The 24,394-nt window shown below is 42.8% G+C and overlaps 1 protein-coding gene across 7 annotated transcripts in view; it reads left to right on the top strand.

Moving 5' to 3' along the window:
• Positions 1-24,394, top strand: part of ulk4 (unc-51 like kinase 4) — a 102,876-nt gene that overhangs the window by 5,782 nt on the left and 72,700 nt on the right. For all 7 annotated transcript variants that reach the window (XR_014923008.1, XR_014923007.1, XM_085473273.1 and 4 more), the window contains 6 exons: positions 78-249; positions 465-525; positions 638-822; positions 1,625-1,671; positions 2,084-2,162; positions 18,107-18,214. Coding sequence is in view for 5 of the 7 variants with exons in the window: in XM_085473273.1 (XP_085329399.1) it covers positions 78-249; positions 465-525; positions 638-822; positions 1,625-1,671; positions 2,084-2,162; positions 18,107-18,214 (652 nt within the window). In the remaining 2 variants the exon portion in view is untranslated. The remainder of the gene's footprint in view (positions 1-77; positions 250-464; positions 526-637; positions 823-1,624; positions 1,672-2,083; positions 2,163-18,106; positions 18,215-24,394) is intronic.

The raw sequence follows: 24,394 nt of genomic DNA, 5'->3' as shown, positions 1-24,394 counted from the left end.
CCTAGAACGAGTGGTACTCAGATGTCTATAGTAAACCATACATTGCTCTCCATACTCTTCTCTTCCTGTTCTTGTAGCTCCCGTGCCAACTCAATCAGAAACTGCAGTTCATCTGACTGTCCAAATCAGAACATTGCATCTCAGGTTACTCTCACTACCAGTAACTGTACTGACACTACACCCTGTGTGAAGGATCTTCTCCACACTGAATTTGATCTCACTGTCACCCCAGTCCTCGACAACCCCAAGGTAAAGGCGTGTAATTATATGATATGATGGCTGTTTCATATTTCTTTTTTTTAATTCATTAAAATACATCTGTCAAACCTCTGTTAGTCTTTAAGTCTTCTTAGTGGGAAACTTTCTTGCTCCTTCTTACATAAGAATAAGACATTTATTAACAACCTTTACTAGCAATGTAGAAAAAATGGCTACAATTGACTATTTTGAGCTCTGTTTAACAGATTTTGAAGAACACACCTGGGCGATATGATCCTAAAACCCTATGTGTACCTGCATATTCAGGTATGTTTTTTGAGCTGGCACAAAGTCAGTTTAGTGTCCTGAAAAAAAGCAAAAAAGTATCTCAGTGTATTGTCCCTGGTTTTTATCTTGAATCCTCTCTATTTTCCTGCAGGTGAGAAGCTACAGTCTCTGAGTGATGAAGAGTGGACTGTCTTTCTATCACAGCTTTGTTCATCCATTGAAGAACAGAGCCACTCCACTTCCACGGCCACTCGATCCAAACTCAACCTCCTGTGCTACCTCGGCTGTGTGGTTGGACATACAGTTATCGCTAACAGGCTGATTAACTCAAGACTGGTAGGAAAACATATTTGTTTTAGACTCCTGTTGAAATATGATCTGCTGGGTGGGTTTCTTGAGAACAGTTGCATAACTGTGCAGCTTAATAGAATGTATTTAATATCTCAACCCTACATGACAGCAAGGGATCCTTAGTGTTAGCTGAGGAAGATTATAGTTGGAAATCTTTCCACTGGCATGTCTACAATTGAATATTTATAATGAGCTATTGTTTTCCAGTTTGTTCATTTTCTACTGACCTTGTGCTGTCTTTTTTTGTCTGTTTGTTTGCCCTGTCAACAGAGAACTTCAGTAAGAGGATGTAGGTGTGTGGGTCATGCTTTTGCTCCCAGCTAGTCATTAGTCAAGTGGGAGTCATTAGTACCGCACAAGGATGCAGTTTCATAGAATTATTCAGGGCTCAAATAAAGATACCTCTTTCAATCTGATTTTGGGCACAGAGTTCCTGAAAAAAATGTAAGATTAAGATTAACAAAAGCACAGGAAAATTATATTTAGAATGTTTTTTATTTATGGTATTATTACTGATATAACCATACTTTTTCTATCTGTAATTAAATAAAGTAATGATAATTGTTTTTTATACGGCTCATCTTTTCCACTCAACAATTTGAATTTGAAAAAAGTTAATTTCTTTTTACTAAAACACCGAACACTCTCATTAACAATCCTTTTAGAAGTCACAATGAACTTAGATTCCATGCTTTGTGGCAATATATCATCATTTTCTACATATTTACATTGTTTGCTATCCTTTTCCTTCTTTCTGTCACTCTAATTTCCTCAATTCTTCATTCAGCTTCTAGTTTTGGTCCACCTGTTGCGACAAGCTCCTAACTGGGACATGTAAGTATACAATGTATGTTTGTTCTATAAACAGGGGACACTTTAACATTGCTTTTTTTTAAAGTGCTAATTTCTGATGTGGCAAAACATTATGATTAAAGAAAAGCTACTGAATAATTAGAAGAAGCACGATTCTACATCCTCTCCCAATTGCTTTTTTTTAACATTGTTTTATGAACTGCAGTTCCTATGATTATATCTAGAGTGGTTAAGCATGCTCTAAGAAATTTGATGTTTATACATTTTCTTTGCTTTATGTTGTGTTTTTCTTCTAAGGATGCTGGAAAACTTAAACACCATGACCAGTTTTATAAAATCAGTAACTGAAAATGTTTTTAAAAAATCCCGAGATGATATCCAAGCTGAAAATTCACAATTAACATAATAAATAAAAATGAAAAATGCCTTGCAGACGGAGCAAGGTTCTCAGAGTGATGGGACTACTGGCTCTGCACTGTAGTGACCTTGGATTGGACAGTCCTGTTTCTGAGGTCAGGAATATACACACATACTAAATAGAGTTATGCTTATTTCCTTTAGATTTTTTTATTTCCATGTATTCATTTATTTATTTACTTAGGGAGAACAGCTACTGCTCATTTGCTCATTTTTTTTTAACCTTAACCTAACACAATTTTCAAATGTTAGTATAAAATTTATACTAGGGCTCCTAGCTAATTGTCACAATTGTGTAGGTGTGCCAACACAGATTTAAAACCCCAAGACATTATCAATGCAATTAAATAGATATTTTATTTATGGAATTTTATTTATTTATTATGTATTAGAAATAAAAGTGTAACACTGGCAACTATAGAAAGAGCAAAACAGTCATTTTATTTCAGACAAGTTATTTAATGCGCTGAGTAACCAAAAAATTGAGAAGTCCTGTTTTCTTCAAAATGTTTCATGATCCTCAGACCTGCAGTACAAATTTACACCACAATGTGGCAGTAAATACCAGAAAGAGCACATTTATTGATGTAAAAATGTAAATTTATCCACAACAAAATACATAAAGGTTGATTTAGCATGTCTTGCTTAATTTTATTGTGCATGTGGCCATAATTAGTACTTTTGTTTAGAGGCATGCAAACAATAATAAAAGCTTTTAGCTGAGGAAGGAGGAAAAAAACTGTCCTGAAACAAGATGTAGAAATACTTTATAGTACCAGTATTTACCAGCTGGTGGCGTTAAAAAGCTACAAGACAACCATAGCCTGTGTACAGTAAATAGGAACTTTAGAGATATCTTGCGCTCTCTTGCTTCTGCTCACTCTCGCTCTCTCTCTCTCTCTCTCTCCCTCTCTCTCTCTCACTTTTGCTCTCATCAGTTCAGTTAAATTCAGAGTGGCTATATTGGCACGGTGCTTCTGAAAAAAATATTGCCAAAATAATTTGAGTGTACACAATAATAGTGGTATAAATATTTATACAATTTATTTAATCAAGTATAACGATTAATATATAACTGTTATGTATCAGTCTATGATATATCATTTTCATGTTTGTGTCTGGATGAATCCATGTAATGTGTGTGTTTTGGTCATTCAGGGACCCTTGGGTGTGCCTCGCTCCTCGCCAAAGGAGTGTATATATAATATAAAGAGTTGAAGTACTTACTGTAAACATTGCTGTTTCATTAAACATTAGAAATTGTAGGAGGATGTGTATCTCTGACCACTCAACTCCACTCTACACAAAGAGTGACCACTAATGTACTTAGTTAAGATTGTTATTGGTGTGCTTCTAACCGTGGAGTAGATATTCTGCCATAATTTCTTTTGAAATTGGCCAGCTCTACTACTTTTTTTCTTTTCTTTCTAATGTTTGAAAATGGTTTCTTGACATAATTTGGGGAACTGATTGGTGCTTGGAAAGCAGTGTTGTTGTGATAATAGCCAGAAAATGTCTGAGAGGGAGCAGTTAATCTCAGCCCCAGCTCACACAAGGGACTCTTTTCTGGGCTCATCTTTTAGTTTTGGAGGGCTTTGGACTAGAGGGTGTCTGAGGGCTAGATTTGAGGTGATTAATAAATTTGAGTGTTCAATTTTTAATTTTAATTTTCCATGGATGTCTGCCTCATTCTGCTCTGCATCCATTTGTGGCTGTTTTTCTGTGTACATGTGCAGTAAAGTGCATCTGCAGGACTATACATGTAAACAATTCAGTTTTTTCGCATAATTACTGTGGTGACTCAGTGGAGCCTTTACTTTACTGTCCTACAACAAAAATTGACTGGTTAACACTTTAGCTGAAATTTGGAACTCAAATGAGGAATCAAATTTGCTTTTAATTGCATTTACAGCTTAAGCTTTTTTCTTTTAGTGTATTTACTGCCACGTTGAAACTCCCTGATGCTGTAATGCTCATACCAAAACAGACTTCTCTCTAGTCACTAAGAGACTGGAATCATTGATTCTAAAAAATAAATACTTAATTTTCAGCCATGGCAATCACTTTTCATCAAGTTAAAAGGTTTGGTTTGTCAAAGTGAAATGAGCATATGTACAGTGGGGCAAAAAAGTATTTAGTCAGCCACCGATTGTGCAAGTTCCCCCACCTAAAATGATGACAGAGGTCAGTAATTTGCACCAGAGGTACACTTCAACTGTGAGAGACAGAATGTGAAAAAAAAATCCATGAATCCACATAGTAGGATTTGTAAAGAATTTATTCGTAAATCAGGGTGGAAAATAAGTATTTGGTCAATAACAAAAATACAACTCAATACTTTGTAATGTAACCCAACCAGTGCAGGGGCCTCCCTACACCCCGGACTCTGCGTTGTGTTAGTTTGTGTTGGATTGGGGTGCACCGCAGAGAGACCAGTCGGACACAGGCGCTCGATTTGTGGCTCGGACCGTGCCGTTTATTCGGAAGCAGGGGCAAACACCACTCCAACTCTGCTGCTGGCCCTTTTTGAATCACAGCAAACACTCCGTGACTATCAACATTGCAAAATACAACAACACATATACACAGAATACACATTAAGTAACAATAACCGTGCCTTCTACAACATTCCACGGTCTCGGCGATGAATACAACACAAAACTGATGCAGTTCGCCACTGGCAGTGCTTACCTTTTTGAATCACAGCAAACACTGAACCCAGATGGCGCCCGCGCGAACAAGAAATCTGAAGTACAGTGTCCTGCAGAGGACAAATGGTCAAAATTGCTAAATTTTACACCATATATGCAGCTCAACAGCGACACCTTGTGACTTATTCCAGTCACTACCTTACATCCGCCCCTCCTTTAAGTGATGGCGTCCCAGTCATCAAACAAAACAAAATAAAACAGAACAGTCTCACTATGTATACAAGAATAACGGTGGTGGAAGATGTGCAGTGTAATGCGAAAATGTCTGTGTTTCCTGCAGCCCTTCTTGCTTTGGCCCTCTGCCACAGCTTCCATCCCCTTTCTATCTTCTCCTGATCCTCCCCTGGTTCGTTAACTCTCGACCCATAAGTCAGTCTCTTAGGGGGATGCCGACTCCTTGGCAAGTTCCTCCTTGGTTCACTTGGTCTGGGAGGTGAGTGGGTGACCCTGACAGTTTCATTCCCCCTCCAATCTTCACTCTCTTGTCCTGTCCCTGTGTCCCTTTCCTCTGGTCCCTTGGGGGCAAGTGATCCATTTGCTGCTTCAGGTGAAACTCCCTCCACACCTCCTTCCAGGCTATCAGCCTCCCCGTCTTCGATCATGTCCGACTCTTCATCCTGTCTGATTACTTCACCAGCCTGCTCTCCACTGTCCTCAATCCCTCCTCCATGAACCTCCTCCACGTCAAGCTCCATTTCCTCTCTTGCCTCCTCTCCCACCTGCTCCACGGGAAGAAACATACACTGCGTGAGTAGGTTGCGGTGGACCACTCTCTCTGTATCACCATTTTCCGATCGCACCACATACACCGGCATGTCTGGCTGTTTCTTCACCACAATGTATGGACGTGACTCCCACTTGTCTCCTAGTTTGCTTCGCCCCTCCACATGACACACTTTAACCAGGACTCTGTCACCCGGGCTGAAGCTTTGACTCTTTGCTTGTCGGTCATAGTATCTTTTCTGGTGACCCTTAGCCTGGCGAGAGGCCTGATTAGCCTGTGCATAAGCCTGTGACAAGCAGTCATGCAGGGTCTGGACATAATCGCTATATCCCCCCCGACCCATTAGTGGTTGACAGCCCAAAGACCAAGTCGACAGGGAGCCGTGGATGCCTGCCAAACATCAGGTAGTATGGTGTGTACCCTGTCGAATCATGGCGGGTGCAGTTGTAGGCGTGTGTCATTGCATCCACATATTCGTGCCACCGGGGTTTCAGGTGAGGTTCTAGCGTCCCCAGCATGTTCATGAGGGTGCGGTTAAACCGTTCAGTTGTCCCGTTGCCCTGTGGGTGATAGGGCGTGGTGTGGGTCTTAGTGATGCCGGTGCATTTACACAGCTCCTTCACCACAGCACTTTCAAAATTGCGCCCTTGGTCTGCATGCAGTTTTGCTGGGAAGCCAAACTGACAGAAAAAGTTTCTATACAGCACCCTAGCCACTGTGCTGGCTTTTTGGTCTTTAGTGGGGTATGCTTGCGCATAGCGTGAGAAATGGTCAGTGACCACGAGGACATTTTCGATACCACCTTTTGATTTCTCAAGAGTCAAAAAATCCACACAAACTAGCTCCAAGGGGGCACTGCTGTGGATACTGACCAGGGGGGCCCTGACCCCTGCGGTTGGAGTTTTCCTAAGGCAGCACCTCTCACATTGTTCGCACCAAGCCTTGATTTCCTGGAACATCCGTGGCCAATAAAACCTCTCCCTTATCATGTGCAATGTCCTCTCAAAACCAAGGTGGCCTGAGTCATCGTGGAGAGCAGTCTTCACTGATATACGCAAATCCTCTGGTAGCACCAATTGCTCAATTACTCCCCTTTGGCTGTCTTGGACGCAGCGGTACAGGATGCCATCCCTTACCGCTAACCTTCTCCACTCCTTTAAGAGAAGGCGCACGTGCCCTTCAGCACTCATTCGCTCGCTGCGGCTCGGCTTCTGGTTCATACTCTTATAGTGCAAGACAGGGCCAATAACAAGGTCTTTTTTCTGCCCTGCACGGAGCTCCTGTTTGGTCATGGTGGGCAGGGATTCCATCCCCACATCCCTGTAAGGCTCAGTGGATGTAGGTGGCCCGAGTTCCAGTTCCTCCCCTGTAGGCGTGCCATGGCCAGTGAGGCTTTGAGTATCCTGGGTAGCCTGTGTCACACCATGCCCCTGTTCGTCGACACCCACCCACTGAGGGCATGTCTGTAGGATGTGCATGACCTCCTGGTTAGACATGCGAGAGAGGGCGTCAGCGTTTGTGTTGCTCTGTCCCCTCCGATACTGGACATCGAAATCGAAAGCAGCCAGCCTAGACACCCACCGCTGGCCTGTGGCATCCAGCTTCGCTGATGACATAACATACTTGAGAGGGTTGTTGTCTGTCTGGACAGAGAATCTACGCCCATAGAGGTGGTCGTAGAATTTGTCGGTGACCGCCCATTTAAGAGCAAGGAACTCGAGTTTGTGTGCAGGATACCTTGTCTCTGCTGGGCTCAAACCTCTACTGGCGAAGGCTATGACCCTCTCAGCTCCACCTTGGATCTGAGCTAGAACGGCGCCCAGACCCTCCCCTGAGGCGTCCGTCTGCAGAACGAAGGGCAAGCTATAGTCAGGATATCCCAGCACTGGAGCGCTTGTCAGCCTTTCTTTTAGGGTCTTAAATGCCTTCTCGTATTCATCTGTCCACAAAAAGGGTGGGTCGGTAGCCAGACTTTTCTTTCCCCCTCTCCTTTTCTTTCTGGGGTCACCAGCAGTTAGGCGGTACAGGGGAGCAGCTAGGGTAGAGTACCCACTTACATACCGCCTATAGTATCCAGCGAATCCCAGGAATTGCAACACTTCTTTGCGATTTGTGGGCCTCACCCAGTTTTTCACCTTGCTGATCTTCTCTGGGTCTGTCCGGATCCCCTCAGCAGACACTAAGTGACCCAAATACTGAACCTCCTTTCTCACTAGGTGGCATTTAGAAGGCTTTAACTTCAAGCCATGCTCCCGAAGCCGATCGAACACCAGCTGCAGTCTTTCCAGATGCTCATCAAAGGTTTTGGAGAATATGATGAGATCATCAAGATAGATTAGGAGGTGGGTGAAGTTCAAGTCGCCAAAGCAGCAGGTCATGAGTCTCTGAAAGGTGGAGGGAGCATTCTGCAGTCCAAAGGGCATACGATTTGCTTCAAACAGCCCCATAGGGGTGCTGAATGCCGTCTTGTGTTTGTCATGCTCCGCCACCTCCACCTGCCAATAACCAGAGGTGAGGTCAAGGGTGGAGAAGTATCTTGCCTGCCCTAGAGCCTCCAGGGCTTCCTCTATTCTGGGGAGAGGGAAAGCATCTCTCGTGCTACAGGAGTTCAGTTTCCTGTAGTCAATACACAGCCTTAGTGATCCATCTTTCTTGGTTACGATCACGACTGGTGAAGCATATGGACTTTTGCTGGGCCTGATAACTCCTGCTACCTCCATTTCTGTCAGCAACCTTCTCACATCCTGCCACTGTGATGGGGGGATCTTACGGTAAGGCAGTCGAAATGGCTTAGAGTCGACCAGAGGGATTTCATGTTGCACAGTCTTTGTATGGCCATAATCCAGGGGGTGCTGTGAGAACACACCCATGTTCCTTTCCACAAGCTCTTTAAGAAGGGAACGCTGGTGCTCGTTTTCGACATCTGCTCCACTTAAATCCACTTCCTGGCTTGCCACAACGTGGTCCATACCCAGGCATGCTTCTCTGCCTCCGCTAATGTGATGGCTGCCCCGCACCCTGTCTGAAAAGTCCACAATACTTTCCACCAGAGATGCCCTGGCCAGATGCGTGTGAGGCTTGATAGTGATAGCATGCTGGGAGAGGTTCATCACTCTTACCGGGGCACATCCTTTCTTTACATCAGCAAGAACTCTGGCGACCAGGATGTCTTGGCTGAGCCGCAGGGAGGGGTGGCCTTCAATTAGGGCTGTATAAGTCTTTCTTTGTGGTCCAGCTTTTATTTTGCACATTAAATCCATCTCTTTCCCTGCTTGAATGTGCACCTTGCGACCAGTATAAACAACAGGGCCCACTGTGTCATCCATATCACACTGGTCAGTGCTCTCAATCTCTAGCAGGGAGGCGTGCCACTCCGGATGAGTCTCCTTGACCTGGAGGAGGAACTGCTGGCCGTAGGTTGCCTGGAGGTGACTTCTGGAGGCACGGAGGACATTAGTTCCCACAAGCAGAGGAACAGAGGAGCGGTACTCTGTGTTAGTGACAACAAAAGCAGGCACACCCTTAAACTCTCTCCCCAACAATTTTAGGTTGATGCGTAGCACACCATGGTAGGTGACACTCTGGCCCCCTGCACCTTCTATGGGTATCTTAGAAGGCTGCAGTTTTTGTTTATGGAGGGTGGGGTGGCTGCGCCAGTACTGATGCGTAATACTGGTTATCTGGGAGCCAGAGTCGATGAGTGCCCTGCACTTCATTCCGTTGACTTCCACCTCCCCCTCATTCCTGGGACCAACTAGGGGAGTGCTCTCTCCTCCGTCACCTTTGTTCACCTGCAGTGTGGGGACTTGCTGCTCGCCCATGGTTGCCCCGGCGACCATGGGCTTTATCTGTTTAAAGGCTGAGCTGAGTAAGTGTTTCCCTCCATGGGGGTCACAGGCTGAGGATCGTGTGCCCACGTCTGTTCAGGCCCCGGGAGCACTGCTCTGCAAACCCGGGCTATATGTCCTTGCTTCCCACACCGGTAGCATGTGACCACTGACATTGGGGTTGTAGCCCCAGGTGGTGGTCGGACTCTCAGTGGAGTGGCAGAGGATGGAGCATAAATTCTCGATTCAAGGTGGGTCAACTTGGCCATCTGCTCCTCCTGGCTCAATGCTAATTTCTTGACCATCTCTGCTAGCTCTGACCACTCTGAGGAATGTTTAGCCTTTTCTGCCTTCACATTCACACTACACTCTGATGCCACTTGTACCTGGGCATAAGTTTTCTTTGATTTGTTTTGAGGCTGGAATCTCTTTGTTTCTTTTGCTAAATTTCGGAGCTCAGCCTGCAGCTCACGGAAACTCAAAAGCCGGGGCTTCATTGGCGAGATCCTCGCATACACATCCTCATCATTAATCCCCCGTATGAACTGCCGGGTGAGTTTACTGTCACGGTCAGGAAAAGGCTTGCCTCCTCTTTGGTTTTCTTCCACAGCTCGCAGTGTTGCCTCCAGTGCTATAGCATATGAACAGGCAGACTCCCCAGACCTCTGAACACGCTCATAGAAGTCCGCTAGTAGATCTGAGGAGCTCTGTGTGTCGCCGTACTCTGCTCTCAGTTCTTCGAATGCCCTTTCAGGTGTTTGGTCATGGAGAGGTAGATTCAGGACCAGCTTTCGGGCTTCACCAGTTAGGTGACGCACCACCGTGGAAAAGCGGAGGTGAATGGGGAGCTCTATTGCCTCAAGAAGATACTGCATGTCACGAATCCAGTCCTCTACATGCACCTTGCTGTCAGCACTGCCAGTGAAGACTTGGACATTTTTCACTTGATGAGTCTGTATAAAACCACCGTAGGCAGCTAATGGGGGGTTAGCGTTGGCTGCAGCCCGGCCCGGAGCGCTTAAAGATGTATGCACCTGCTGGGGGGGTATGCCAGGGTGTCCACTAACTTGGGGGTCTAAAGCAGAGGTTGGTACGTGCATTGAGGCATGGGTGCCGGGTGGGGCTATAAAACCTCCATGGGTCATATTCACGATAGGGGGCATGACAGTGTTGGGGCTTATAGCAGATGAGTGGAGGGGGGCTCGAGAGTCGTGGACAGCAGCTAGTGGCATGTGGGGCAAACGGGGCGTCAGCCCATGCTTTGAACTTTCAAGGGTCTGCTCGGCTGCAGAGGGATTATTCATTATGCCCACTCCCTGCACTGTTAGGGGGCTTGGCATGGCGGCTTGGGGGGCAGGTGTGGAATACAGATGGCTGGTGTATGCTTGGGGGCTGAATGGAACGGTCATCGTTGGGTAAGGAGTGTTAAGTGATTGGTTCAGGGTGGGATGCTGGGTACTGTGCACCGCTGGGTAGTTGGGATATGAGGCAACATGGGGTGCCGGTGTAGCAGTGGGCCCATGGACACTGGCCTGAGGGGAAAAAGCAGGGGGCATAGTTATCTGTACATCTGGCCGAAACACTGGAGGGGCTGTAGTTAGAGGGCTGTGGTTGGACTGGCTTGTCTGGTTGGTTGGCACTGACCTTGGGCGAATTTCAGATAGGTGTGAGGGCACCTGCATTTGGCCTCCATAGGGTGGCAGTGGTGGGGCATGAGCTGGAGCCACGCCAAGATCAGTCTGGGGTGAAAGCATGGTTGGTGGTGGGGTCTGTTGTGTGCCCAGCCCAGAGTGGGTGAGGTCCCTGATTGGGGTGTGATACTGTAACCGCTGGCCAGTGAAGCTGGGGAACTGGGTGACCAGCTTCGACTTCACTGATGACTGTTGGTCCACTGTACTGGCGCTAGCTGTAGCCCCTTCATTCAAAAGGTGAGGCTGTGCCCTCTTTGGAGTGTCTGCAAAGTCTCTCAACATTTTCACTGTCCTGTATCTCTAATTTAGCTGCACCAGAAAATGTGTGTGGGCTACTTGTAGTATGCTTAACTGTGAGTAAGTACAATATATTTCTAGTAAAATAGAACACAACACAGATGTATGACAACTATCATTCTATAACGCAGAAAAAAAAAGAATTCACAAAAAAACAGCATTAAACTCAGAGCGTAGTTAAACAACTATCTTCAGCACAGAGGTTGTGAATGACACAAATCAGCAGCAATTGCTTAACCGTATTCAATGATTATCATTATAGACAGGGAACATCATTTAGCATTCTTTCTACAATTCAAGTCTCTGAGTCTTTTTTTTTTTTTTTTCAGGGACAGAAACCCTCAAATGAAACCACCCCAAGATTTCACTTTCAAAGGATATGCCTGGGGAGATGAAAGTCCCAGTAATGCAGCTGCACAGGCAGTTATATACTTAGTTCAGCACCCCATCAGATGGCGACACCTCTTACTATGGCTGCGTAGCTGGGGGGTGTCGGCATTGCTTTCTCTTCAGTCTCGAAGTGCCACAAATCCGGGTCACGGCACCAAAGATGTAACCCAACCAGTGCAGGGGCCTCCCTACACCCCGGACTCTGCGTTGTGTTAGTTTGTGTTGGATTGGGGTGCACCGCAGAGAGACCAGTCGGACACAGGCGCTCGATTTGTGGCTCGGACCGTGCCGTTTATTCGGAAGCAGGGGCAAACACCACTCCAACTCTGCTGCTGGCCCTTTTTGAATCACAGCAAACACTCCGTGACTATCAACATTGCAAAATACAACAACACATATACACAGAATACACATTAAGTAACAATAACCGTGCCTTCTACAACATTCCACGGTCTCGGCGATGAATACAACACAAAACTGATGCAGTTCGCCACTGGCAGTGCTTACCTTTTTGAATCACAGCAAACACTGAACCAAGATGGCGCCCGCGCGAACAAGAAATCTGAAGTACGGTGTCCTGCAGAGGACAAATGGTCAAAATTGCTAAATTTTACACCATATATGCAGCTCAACAGCGACACCTTGTGACTTATTCCAGTCACTACCTTACAGTAACATAACCTTTGTTGGCAATAACAGAGGTCAAACGTTTACTATAGGTCTTTACCAGGTTTGCACACACAGTAGCTGGTATTTTGGCCCATTCCTCCATGCAGATCTTCTCGAGAGCAGTGATGTTTTGGGGCTGTCGCCGAGCAACACGGACTTTCAACTCCCGCCACAGATTTTCTATGGGGTTGAGGTCTGGAGACTGGCTAGGCCACTCCAGGACTTTCAAATGCTTCTTATGGAGCCACTCCTTTGTTGCCCGGGCGGTGTGTTTTGGATCATTGTCATGTTGGAAGACCCAGCCTCGTTTCATCTTCAAAGTTCTCACTGATGGAAGGAGGTTTTGGCTCAAAATCTCACGATACATGGCCCCATTCATTCTGTCCTTAACACGGATCAGTCGTCCTGTCCCCTTGGCAGAAAAACAGCCCCATAGCATGATGTTTCCACCCCCATGCTTCACAGTAGGTATGGTGTTCTTGGGATGCAACTCAGTATTCTTCTTCCTCCAAACACGACGAGTTGAGTTTATACCAAAAAGTTCTACTTTGGTTTCATCTGACCACATGACATTCTCCCAATCCTCTGCTGTATCATCCATGTGCTCTCTGGCAAACTTCAGATGGGCCTGGACATGCACTGGCTTCAGCAGCGGAACACGTCTGGCACTGCGGGATTTGATTCCCTGCCGTTGTAGTGTGTTACTGATGGTGACCTTTGTTACTTTGGTCCCAGCTCTCTGCAGGTCATTCACCAGGTCCCCCCGTGTGGTTCTGGGATCTTTGCTCACCGTTCTCATGATCATTTTGACCCCACGGGATGAGATCTTGCGTGGAGCCCCAGATCGAGGGAGATTATCAGTGGTCTTGTATGTCTTCCATTTTCTGATGATTGCTCCCACAGTTGATTTTTCCACACCAAGCTGCTTGCCTATTGTAGATTCACTCTTCCCAGTCTGGTGCAGGTCTACAATACTTTTCCTGGTGTCCTTCAAAAGCTCTTTGGTCTTGGCCATGGCAGAGTTTGGAGTCTGACTGTTTGAGGCTGTGGACAGGTGTCTTTTATACAGATGATGAGTTCAAACAGGTGCCATTCATACAGGTAACGAGTGGGGGACAGAAAAGCTTCTTACAGAAGACGTTACAGGTCTGTGAGAGCCAGAGATTTTCCTTGTTTGAGGTGACCAAATACTTATTTTCCACCCTGGTTTACGAATAAATTCTTTACAAATCCTACCATGTGAATTCATGGATTTTTTTTTTCACATTCTGTCTCTCACAGTTGAAGTGTACCTCTGGTGCAAATTACTGACCTCTGTCATCATTTTAAGTGGGGGAACTTGCACAATCGGTGGCTGACTAAATACTTTTTTGCCCCACTGTATGTTCAATAGTACAGTGGTTTAGGTGGAAGATTTTAATTTATCATGGGTCATCCATAAACAATATTTAGTGACCTTTTTTATGAATGTGCCTATGCACATGCTGACATAGATGCCATGGTACTTACATGGTCATGTTTAGTGCCACAAATGAGAGAAATTAGCCTTATGATAAAATATTGATATTACCAGTGGCCATATTGGCAGGAATGTATTGATTGTCTTGTTTTTGTTTGTCTGATTTTTACTATATACTGATATGTGATTTGTCAGATAATGTAACTTTAAAGCCTTTGCAGATTTGTCATCACTGTCTAGGGCCCATCATAAGCATTGCAGTTTATTGGTTTCCCTTGTTGAGTCATTTATCTAAAGAGTCCCCTCTGAACTTTCTGTTAACTATGTACAAGCAGAAGGAAGAGACGCATTACCAGTGAGACTTACAAAACAAGTAGTTTCTGATTTGTAGTTTCATCATATCAGGCATCATTTTTTTGAGTCCTGGACATTGGCAGATTCTTGATGGAGTTTAAAAAATGGCTTCATCAAAGTAGAATCTACTGGGGGTGTATAAATGGCACAGAGATCTAGCTATGTGCTATTTGTCAGTGATGCCCAGGGCTTATTCTTATTTACCATGGTTTACTGTCGACATCTTACGCCAGAGAACTGTTTTATACCACACCAGTTGTCTTCTGGCTCTTTGCTACTACTGGGATGGCTGTAGCTCAGGCAGTAGAGCAGGTCATCTACTGATCATCTACTGATACTGGTGGTTTGATTCCTGGCTTCCCCTAGTCTGCATGCCTCTTGGTCAAGATACTAACCCCAAATTGCTCTCCGATGCATCCCTCGGAGTATGAATGTGTGTGTGAATGTTAGTTAGAAAGCACTAAGAAAATGTGCTTGTTTGAATCGGTGAATGCACATGTTGTGTAAAGTGCTTTGAGTGCTCAGAAGAGTAGAAAAGCGCTATATAAGAACCAGTCTATTTACCATTTACCGAGTCATCACAGCGATATACAAAATGGACGACTTTGGCATCGCAGTTTCTCTTTAGTGAATTGTTAAAAACCAATGATGAGTGGAAAAAAATCAGCTACTAATGACAAGGATAACAAAAAGCATTATATAAATAATCTTTGTGTCTGTAGTCGTGTGTCCATCTATAGACGCAGCAGAGGTGTTTTGTGTGTTTCTGCAAGTGTGCTTTTTTTTTTTTTTTTTTTTAAACCATGTTTATGCGAGGACTCAGCAGGGGTCTCTTTTATGATATTTTGTGTGTGTGTGTGTGTGTGTGTGGGGGGGGGGGGGTTGTTTGTTTGTTTTTTTTCCTTCTTTTGGTGCATCTGTGTTTGTGTTTGTCCTTATGTTATAGTGATGCTAACAGATGACCAATAAAAGATTTTTTTCTCTGGTGTGTGTGTGTGTGTGTGTGTGTGTGTGTGTGTGTGTGTGTGTGTGTGTGTGTGTGTGTGTGTGTGTGTTTTCTCAGCAGGGGTCCTCTCACTGATATTCTGCTAATCAGAGTTTTGGGGCTGGGCTTAGTTACCATGGTAGCTGCTATATGCTTTCATTACTCTTCAATAGACACACTCGTCTGTCTCTCTTCCTGTCTCACTGTTCTTTCTTCCTGTCCTGTTTGTTTCTCTTTTGTCTTTCTACAGTGAGTCTGTCATTGTCCTTCAGCCGTCAAATAGAATTAAATGAAAAATAAATGTTTTGTTTTAATGTTACTAATGCATGTTTCTTGCTTTCTTAATGTGAGATAGAGAAGCTGTGCTTTCAAAATCCACTACACATGATCTTCCCCAGATTTTCTGGGAGTTTTGCCACAAAAGCTTGAACTGTGAAGGGTTATAGGAAAGCAATGAATTTTAAAAGCTCACAGCAATCCTTAAGAAGACATATTCAGAGGGCAATGGCTCAACAAAGACATTTCTGGATTTCTAAATATCCTTTGTAAAAAAGAAAAAAAAAGTTTGGACTGACTGTGTTGTGTAATTATGTTAAGACTGATTTTGATTAAAGTTAAATAAAGTTGATTAAAGTGGCACGTCTGGATACTCTTATGGGTAAACAATATAAAAGTCTTGTTTCCTAGAGATATTTGGTGAATGTGTTTTTAGATGCTGTGATAATCTGTGCCTCACATTGTTAGTATAAGATATGTGATCCATTAATCTGAATTTAGCCGTGCAACAAACTGACAAACTATCCAGGTGTGCCCCCGCCTTTCACGCTATGACAGCTGGGATTGAAATCTGGTGTACTGATTTATAAGTCACTCTCCTCTGTCACCGCTTTATGGGCTTGTATTACCTATTAATTCTGGCTGAGTCTTCAGTCTTCTATAAGGCTAATAGTCCACCGCAGTAACTGGTCATCGCACTGTTTATTGTGTGTGTGTGTGTGTGTGTGTGTCTGCGTTGTTGTTTATGTGTGTTAATTAAGTGCATGGGTTTGTATTTCCTTGTGTGCATTGATGTGCATAGTTTTCACCTGAAGTGCTGATGCTGAGATAATTGTAAGGTGTTCTCTGGGAATTATTTTTTATATGTCTTCATGTAGGCTTTTTTTTTCTCTACCTCTCCCCTCTCCCTGAGTACAGCTGCTTGACCAGTTTCTAACACACCCCAGCATATTAATTCCCAACCTTTTCCATTTAGAAATTGTTAGTGGTTTGATCTCACTAAGGGAGTGAGAGAGAAGATTGGAAAATGGCAAAATACAATTGCTTGAGTGTAACTGTAGTGAAACTTTCTGTGGGAGAGAACATTATAATCTGTCACACTACCTCACCCTAAAATGGACAGACAGAACAACATAGCTAACAGACAGGATTGGTGAGAGAGCTGTAATAGAATCACAGCAGGCAAATTTAAAATGGAAGAGAAGGAGAAAATGTGTTCAACAATACAGAAATGATACAAAACTGGGAGAGAATGGAAACAATGGAAAAAATAAAGAAGAAAGCAGGAACAAAAGAGGAATGAGGCAGAACTTGCATCAGATCACAGAGGGGGAAAAGCTGGCAGTAATGCTAATGTCAGGAAGCAGCCAGCCAGAAAGGCTGTGTTTGCATATAATTAAGTCTGTGTGTGTGTGTTTACATCTGAGTTCAATGGGATTTTTTTTTTTTTTTTTTTGTATTTAATGTATATCCCATCCATGCTTCTGTTTTCTTAACTCTGCCCCCCTGAACTGGATGAATAGAGGGCCTTGAGCATATCCATCCTCTAAGTCATGAAATACACCCTGGACATGTTTCCAGCCTTTCACAGGGCTATAGATAAACCAATTATGTCTTATTCCAGCAGCTAATAATCTTGTCCTTACTTAAAAGGTAAACCATAATATTATATTTTAACTCCATACACAAAGTATTTTGTTACACATTTTTGCTGTTTGTTTGTTTTTTAACATTATGCAACTTATACAACAGTTTATTGCCCAAGGAGTATTTGATGTGAGAGCAGTGTCCCTACTGTAAAAAACCAACCTCAGTGCTGTAAACCTGTTGACCTCATCACTCATTTTTTCTCAAAGTCAAGCTTTGACTGGTGGATTTGTTTGGGAAGATCCAACCTGAGCATCACTCTGGGTCCTGCAGCCTTTCACTACTGGCTTTGTGTTAACCTCATAGAAGAAGTGACAATATTGCATTTGCAGGTTCTTTCAAAGAACATCAGTGGATAATTGTTCAGCTTTACTAAAACAAACAGTTGTTAAATGTTTTTCAGGTTAGCATGACATTGTTGCCGTTTTAGTCATCAAATTCTAAATAATATGCATGTCTTCGTTCCTCAAAAGTTGTAGACCAGGTTTTTGTTGACTACAACACAGGCAGCTCCTGGTAGATTTGGACTATAATCCTACACAGTGGGACAGCTTTGCAGGCTTTGAAATTATGATCTCTGTAATAGTGGCCTTAGCGACTTTGACAAAATCAATTTTCCTGTTTTTCCTTAATATTTTTAGTTGATTGCGTTCATAAATTAGATATTTGGTTTTAGCTAAGCTTTTTGTATTTGCTACCTCAACTTAAAAATAATGTTAGAATATAAGAGTTTTGAAGTTGAAATTTTTATGTGCTAGCAGAGCATTGCCATGCTTCTGGTGATGTCTCTGGGTAATACAGATGCCCCTGGCTTGTATTAAAAAATAGAATATGTCCAGCCCTAGGGAAATATATAAATGTAAAATGAATTGTAATTTTATTGTGCAGATAGTTTTTTTTTTAAATTATTATTATTATTATTATTATTATTGTTTTTTAAATTTTCATGTGATTGAACTTTAATTGAAAATAGAAGTACTATTGAAAGTGTTTGTCATGCTCTTTGCAGGCTGTGTCCACACTAACAGACCTGCTGAGGGATAATCTAAGGAACAGTAAAATAAAACGGCTCCTGCTGCCACCACTCGCGGAGTTCCTCTACCTCATCTCCTCTCAGGTACACTTTGAATGTCAGAAGCCAACGTGAAGAGACATTTTTAAAGAGATAGATATGTTGCAGTTTATTGAAACATGATTATGTTTCCAAACACGTCTATAGAAGTCGGTCCACATGCATACTTGCTTTAGGCATGAAAAGGACACTCATTGCAGGAGGTTGCATAAGTGGCAAGAACATTACTCGTTTTTTTTAACACTCATTCTTTGTGAAGTAGATTTTTCCTTGATTAGAAGAGGTATAACAGAAGAGGAGCTGTTAATAGAAATGTTATTTGGCATTTTTGTCAAGAAGAAACCAGCAGATTGGGGCAGGTGCATTTCTTACTATTTGATTTTATTCTTTTTTTTACCGTTAACCTGCGATTAAAGTCTGTTTTCCATACACCATTGTTAAGACTAATTCATGAAGGTCTTTAATTAGTCTCAGACAAATTCTCTTAATATTGTTCTACATACTAGACAAGGCAGTGGCATATTATGTCATTAAATGACCCGAACAATTATGTTAATACAAGCAGTAAGGAATACAATGAAAGAAATGATTCACTGGCTGCTCACCTTGCTGTTAACTTTAAGTGGCTGTGAATGTGTCATATCATCTTTCGCCAATAGTTCAGCAGTGAAATTGATTTCTTCAGTTAATAAGTAAAAATGAACACAGAATTGATGTCACAAGTAAGACTGTTTGTTATTTCTTCAGTGGTAATGTTCAGCTTTAGGTGAAATGAATGAAAGTACTCTGTCATCAGGTAATGGACTTTATATCTACACACTAACTAAATTCAGTTGAAATTTAATTGACCCCCAGCCCTGAGAATTAGAGCGAAGGGGGCCTTGTTTGACTTCATTACCAGGGGCACTACAATTTATTGCCAGTTAACCTAATTTACCCAGGCAGGTCAATTAAGCATAAGATTTTTATTTACTCAACTGATGGATAACCTTTAAAAATCAATCAACCCACCTGATTGCACACATTATTCTCTGAAACCTTAAACAATCTCATTGCTGTGTCGAAGCTCCTAATAAATTGACTCTTAAGCTCCTGCAGGAATTGTGTTTGTCGACTGATGCAAATGTGTTCTATCTCCCACAGAAATCATCTAACCAGCAATTTAAACGTATACATTTTCATTTAGTTATAGTAAAAAATGATCTTATATCAACTTACCATCCCTAAGATGCTCTGTAATGTAGTGTCTTTAGTGTTACTGAAATTTTAGTGCATATATATATATATGTATATTAGAGCTGCCACAAACGATTATTTTGATAGTCGACTAGTCACCGATTATTTTTGCGATTAGTCGACTAATCAGATCATCATCCATTGGACGTAAAACGTACAGCTTATTGCACCAGCAGCATCTGCTCTTATATAACTATCATTAGCTTACAGCTTTAAGTGTTTAAGGTATGTGCTAACTAAAAATAAGGACAAGATGATAGTTTATAAAATTTTAATGAAATTTGCAGATTGTTTCGGTGAAGTTTAATAAACTCCTTGCTATCTAAAATATAACAGGACACCGGAGTAAATTCTCGAGCATCTCACACTTCTGATAATCAGCTGTCTGCTTGACGTTTATTCAGCTGTGTAAAAACTTTAATCTCAGCCAAACCGATTTACTCAGGAACAAATAAAATACTAAAAAAAGCCAAACAATAACATGTTTAAGTTATCTAAGTGACTCATATATATTTAACCTAAGTAGCGAAAGACGGCGGTGGGTTTGAAAACGATTTGCCGGGAGTCCGGTGTTCTCACGGCTCTAGTTAGCCTAGCCCCCGGCTAACTATCGAGCTAGTGGGTAACAGACGTCTCCGAAAACGTTGGAGCGCTTTTGAAAATATGTGGTGTCTTGATAAACTGAGCAGATATTTGAGGTTTACACAGCTACATTCTCGCCTGAAAATATGTTAAACGTTTATTTTGTGACCCAGAAAGAATAATAAGAGTAATATTAAAACTAACTAGCTGCCGCCATTGTTGGAAACTGAGCTGGGCCGCGCTATGAATTCTGGGAAACAACTTCTTCTTCTTCGGGGTTTAACGGCAGCTGGCATCCTTGTACATGCTGTGCTGCCATCTTCTGTTCCAGTCCGTTATTACACTCTTAAATCCTGCCACTTATTCCTGCGTCTTTTGTGATCTTACAAAGCTTCAAACGACGCGTCGACTATTAAATCAGTCGTCGACGATTTTGATAGTCGACGTAATCGTGACTAGTCGACTAATCGTGGCAGCCCTAATGTATGTATGTATGTATGTATGTATGTATATATATATATATATATATATATATATATATATATATATATTAGGGGTGCAACGATACACAAAATTCACGGTTCGGTTCGGTTCGATACTTTGGTGTCACGGTTCGATATTTTTTCGATACAAAAAAATGTTCATGCCTTTTTAATTTGTCATTTATTAAAATTATAAATATATATTTTAACTCAAAAGTACAGTTTTTAAATTTAACCCTAACCCTTGTGCATGTTTTTTATTTTGACAGCGAATGCGCACCTGCGGACCACTTATGTGCAGCCCTGGTTATTTAGCTCGTCATATTGCAGCCACAGAAATTCTTTTGTCCATGAAACCATAAAGCTGCACTTTCTTTTTGCCTTATAGTCTGATTTGTCATAACTTCTCCGTTTTGTGGTAAGCTTTTCTTTGGCTGTCACTTCTTCACCCTGACCTGTCTTATTTGGCTCAGCAGAACTAAAATATATATACTGCTGCTTTTACACAAGCACTCACATAAGCTCAGCGATTCTCTGCTCGATCAACCTCTCACATGTTTAAGCTTGCTGCGGGAGATTTCACTTGTCATGTTTGCATAGTAAGCTAACGATTAATAAGACGATGTCAGAGGAATTGGTGCACAAATTATCATCACTCACAGATCAGTGCTGTCGCTCTCTATACACAGTTCGCACGATTGCAAAGTGAAAGCAAAAAAGCAAGCGCAAATTCAAACGCGATTTCAATATGTCACATATTGACAGTGGCTCACCGATGCCAAAGACATAATTACCCAGCTACATTTCTGAAAGAATGCAAAAGCATTGACATATATTTTTCCTTCCTACAATAGCCCGACGGGCAGGGAAGAGATAGATTTTGGTAGCCCGACTGAAAAAATCGCTAGCCCCAGGACGTCGGGCTAGCGATATCGCAAGCCCTGTATCTAATTGAGGAATCACTCATCTTTGGAAAAGAGAGTTTATTACAGAGAAATGTCTCTTTCCAAAATAAAAGCTATACTATCCGCTTCTTCTGGGCTATATTCTCAGCAGCATAAGGAGAATCATGTGCTAACAGCTGTCTAAATGACTCGGCTAAAGTTAGTAGCATGCTTGTTGTTTTTGTCTTTGCACTAGGATGATGTCGGCGTAAATGTGCAGTCATATTCGTTGTGTTCCCACTAGTGCTTTCAGGTTAATCTCGTTGAAATGACCTTAACGCCACAACACGGCAAATCTCCGTTAACGAGCTACCGCCGATCGCCCCGTGCATGGGGCTAGACGGCCAACACGTTAACGAGCTAACTGCGCTAACACACTAGTTCCCACCCATGTAATTGAGCATTGCATGCCACATCCAACATACTGTTTTACTTTAGTCCATGACTCGCTTACCTTCAGGGTCATACGTCACATGAAAACCAAAATAATTCCAAACGCCAGATCTGAATGAGGGTGGGGGAGGTCCATGTTGCAAGGGGAGCTTAACTTCTGTCTTGCTAGCTTGCCCTGCGCTCTTCCTTCTGACGATGCTGTCTGTGTTGAGCGCTCAGTGGATCTGCGCTCGACAGTGCAGCCTAGGCGGAGTAGTCGAACGCAGATTCACTGAGCGCTCAACACAGACAGCATCGTCAGAAGGAAAGTTGATAAAATAAATTACAAATGTTGTATTGTTCGATACATATGCGTACCGAACCGAAAGCACTGTATCGAACGGTTCAATATCGATACGAATATCGTTGCACCCCTAATATATATATATGTATGTGTGTGTATATATATGTATATGTGTGTATATATATATGTATATATGTGTGTATATATATGTATATATATATGTGTGTGTGTGTATATATATATATATGTATATATATATATATGTATATATGTGTGTGTGTGTGTGTGTGTGTGTGTGTGTGTGTGTGTACATATATATATATATATATATATATATATATATATATATATATATATATATATATATATGTATATATGTGTGTGTGTGTGTGTGTGTGTGTACATATATATATATATATATATATATATATATATATATATATATACATACATGTATATATACATACATGTATATTAGGGATGCAACGATACACAAGATTCATGGTTTGGTTCGATACTTTGGTGTCACGTTTCGATATTTTTTCTATACAAAAAAATGTTCATGCCTTTTTAATTTGTCATTTATTAAAATTATAAATATATATTTTAACTCAAAAGTACAGTTTTTAAATTTAATGTTGCTGAAACAATAAAATAATAATAATAAAAAATCTATCTGATCGAGAAATCACTCATCTTTGGAAAAGAGAGTTTATTACAGAGAAATGGCTCTTTCCAAAATAAAAGCTATACTATAGCTTCTTCTGGGCTATATTCTCCGCAGCATATTAAACATATCAGGTCCCCATAAGGAGAATCATGTGCTAACGGGTGTCTAAATGACTCGGGTAAAGTTTGTAGCATGCGTGCTTGTTGTTTTTGTCTGCTTCCACTTGTCTTTGCACTAGGATGATGTCGGAGTAAATGTGCAGTCATATTCGTTGTGTTCCCACTAGTGCTGTCAGCGTTAATCTCGTTAAAATGACATTAACGCCATAATGCCGCAAATCTCCGTTAACGAGTTACCGCGGATCGCCCCGTGCGTGGAGCTGGACGGTGTCAACACGTTAACGAGCTAACTGCGCTAACACACTAGTTCCCACCAATCGAGCATTGCGTGGCACATCCGACATACTGTTTTACTTTTGTCCATGACGCACTTACCATCTGGGTCATACGTCACATGAAAACCAAGATAGTTCCAAACGCCAGATCTGAATGAGGGTGGAGGAGGTTCAATTTCGGGTAGCGTTGAGGCAGTTGCCATGTTGCAACAAGCTCAACTTTTGTCTTGCTAGCTTGCGCTGTGCTCAGTGGATCTGCGCTCGACAGTGCAGCCTAGGCGGAGTATCGAACGGTTCAATATCGATCCGAGTATTGTTGCACCCCTAATAAACACCCAGCACGCCCCTGCGGGCGGTTTATCCTTCAAGCTCGGGTCCTCTACCAGAGGCCTGGGAGCTTGAGGGTCCTGCGCAGTATCTTAGCTGTTCCCAGGACTGCGCTCTTCTGGACAGAGATCTCCGATGTTGTTCCCGGGATCTGCTGGAGCCACTCGCCTATCTTGGGAGTCACCGCACCTAGTGCTCCGATTACCACGGGGACCACCGTTACCTTCACCCTCCACATCCTCTCGAGCTCTTCTCTGAGCCCTTGGTATTTCTCCAGCTTCTCGTGTTCCTTCTTCCTGATATTGCTGTCATTCGGAACCGCTACATCGATCACTACGGCCGTCTTCTTCTGTTTGTCTACCACCACTATGTCCGGTTGGTTAGCCACCACCATTTTGTCCGTCTGTATCTGGAAGTCCCACAGGATCTTAGCTCGGTCATTCTCCACCACCCTTGGGGGCATCTCCCATTTTGACCTCGGGACTTCCAGGTTATACTCCGCACAGATGTTCCTGTACACTATGCCGGCCACTTGGTTATGGCGTTCCATGTATGCCTTGCCTGCTAGCATCTTGCACCCTGCTGTTATGTGCTGGATTGTCTCTGGGGCATCTTTACACAGCCTGCACCTGGGGTCTTGCCTGGTGTGATAGACCCCAGCCTCTATGGATCTTGTGCTCAGAGCTTGTTCTTGTGCTGCCATGATTAGTGCCTCTGTGCTGTCTTTCAGTCCAGCTTTGTCCAGCCACTGGTAGGATTTCTGGATATCAGCCACCTCCTCTATCTGCCGGTGGTACATACCGTGCAGGGCTCTGTCCTTCCATGATGGTTCCTCGTCTCCCTCCTCTTTCTTGGGTTTCTGCTGCCTGAGGTATTCACTGAGCACTCGGTCAGTTGGGGCCATCCTTGGGGTG

Source organism: Copadichromis virginalis, linkage group LG11 (assembly GCF_057382275.1).
Source record: "Copadichromis virginalis isolate Kocher_CV1m ecotype Utaka linkage group LG11, C_Virginalis_male_GT1.1, whole genome shotgun sequence".
NCBI classification, from domain to species: Eukaryota; Metazoa; Chordata; class Actinopteri; order Cichliformes; family Cichlidae; genus Copadichromis; species Copadichromis virginalis.
The sequence above is the reverse complement of the archived record's forward strand: the minus strand, read 5'-3'. Positions and strand labels throughout refer to the sequence as shown.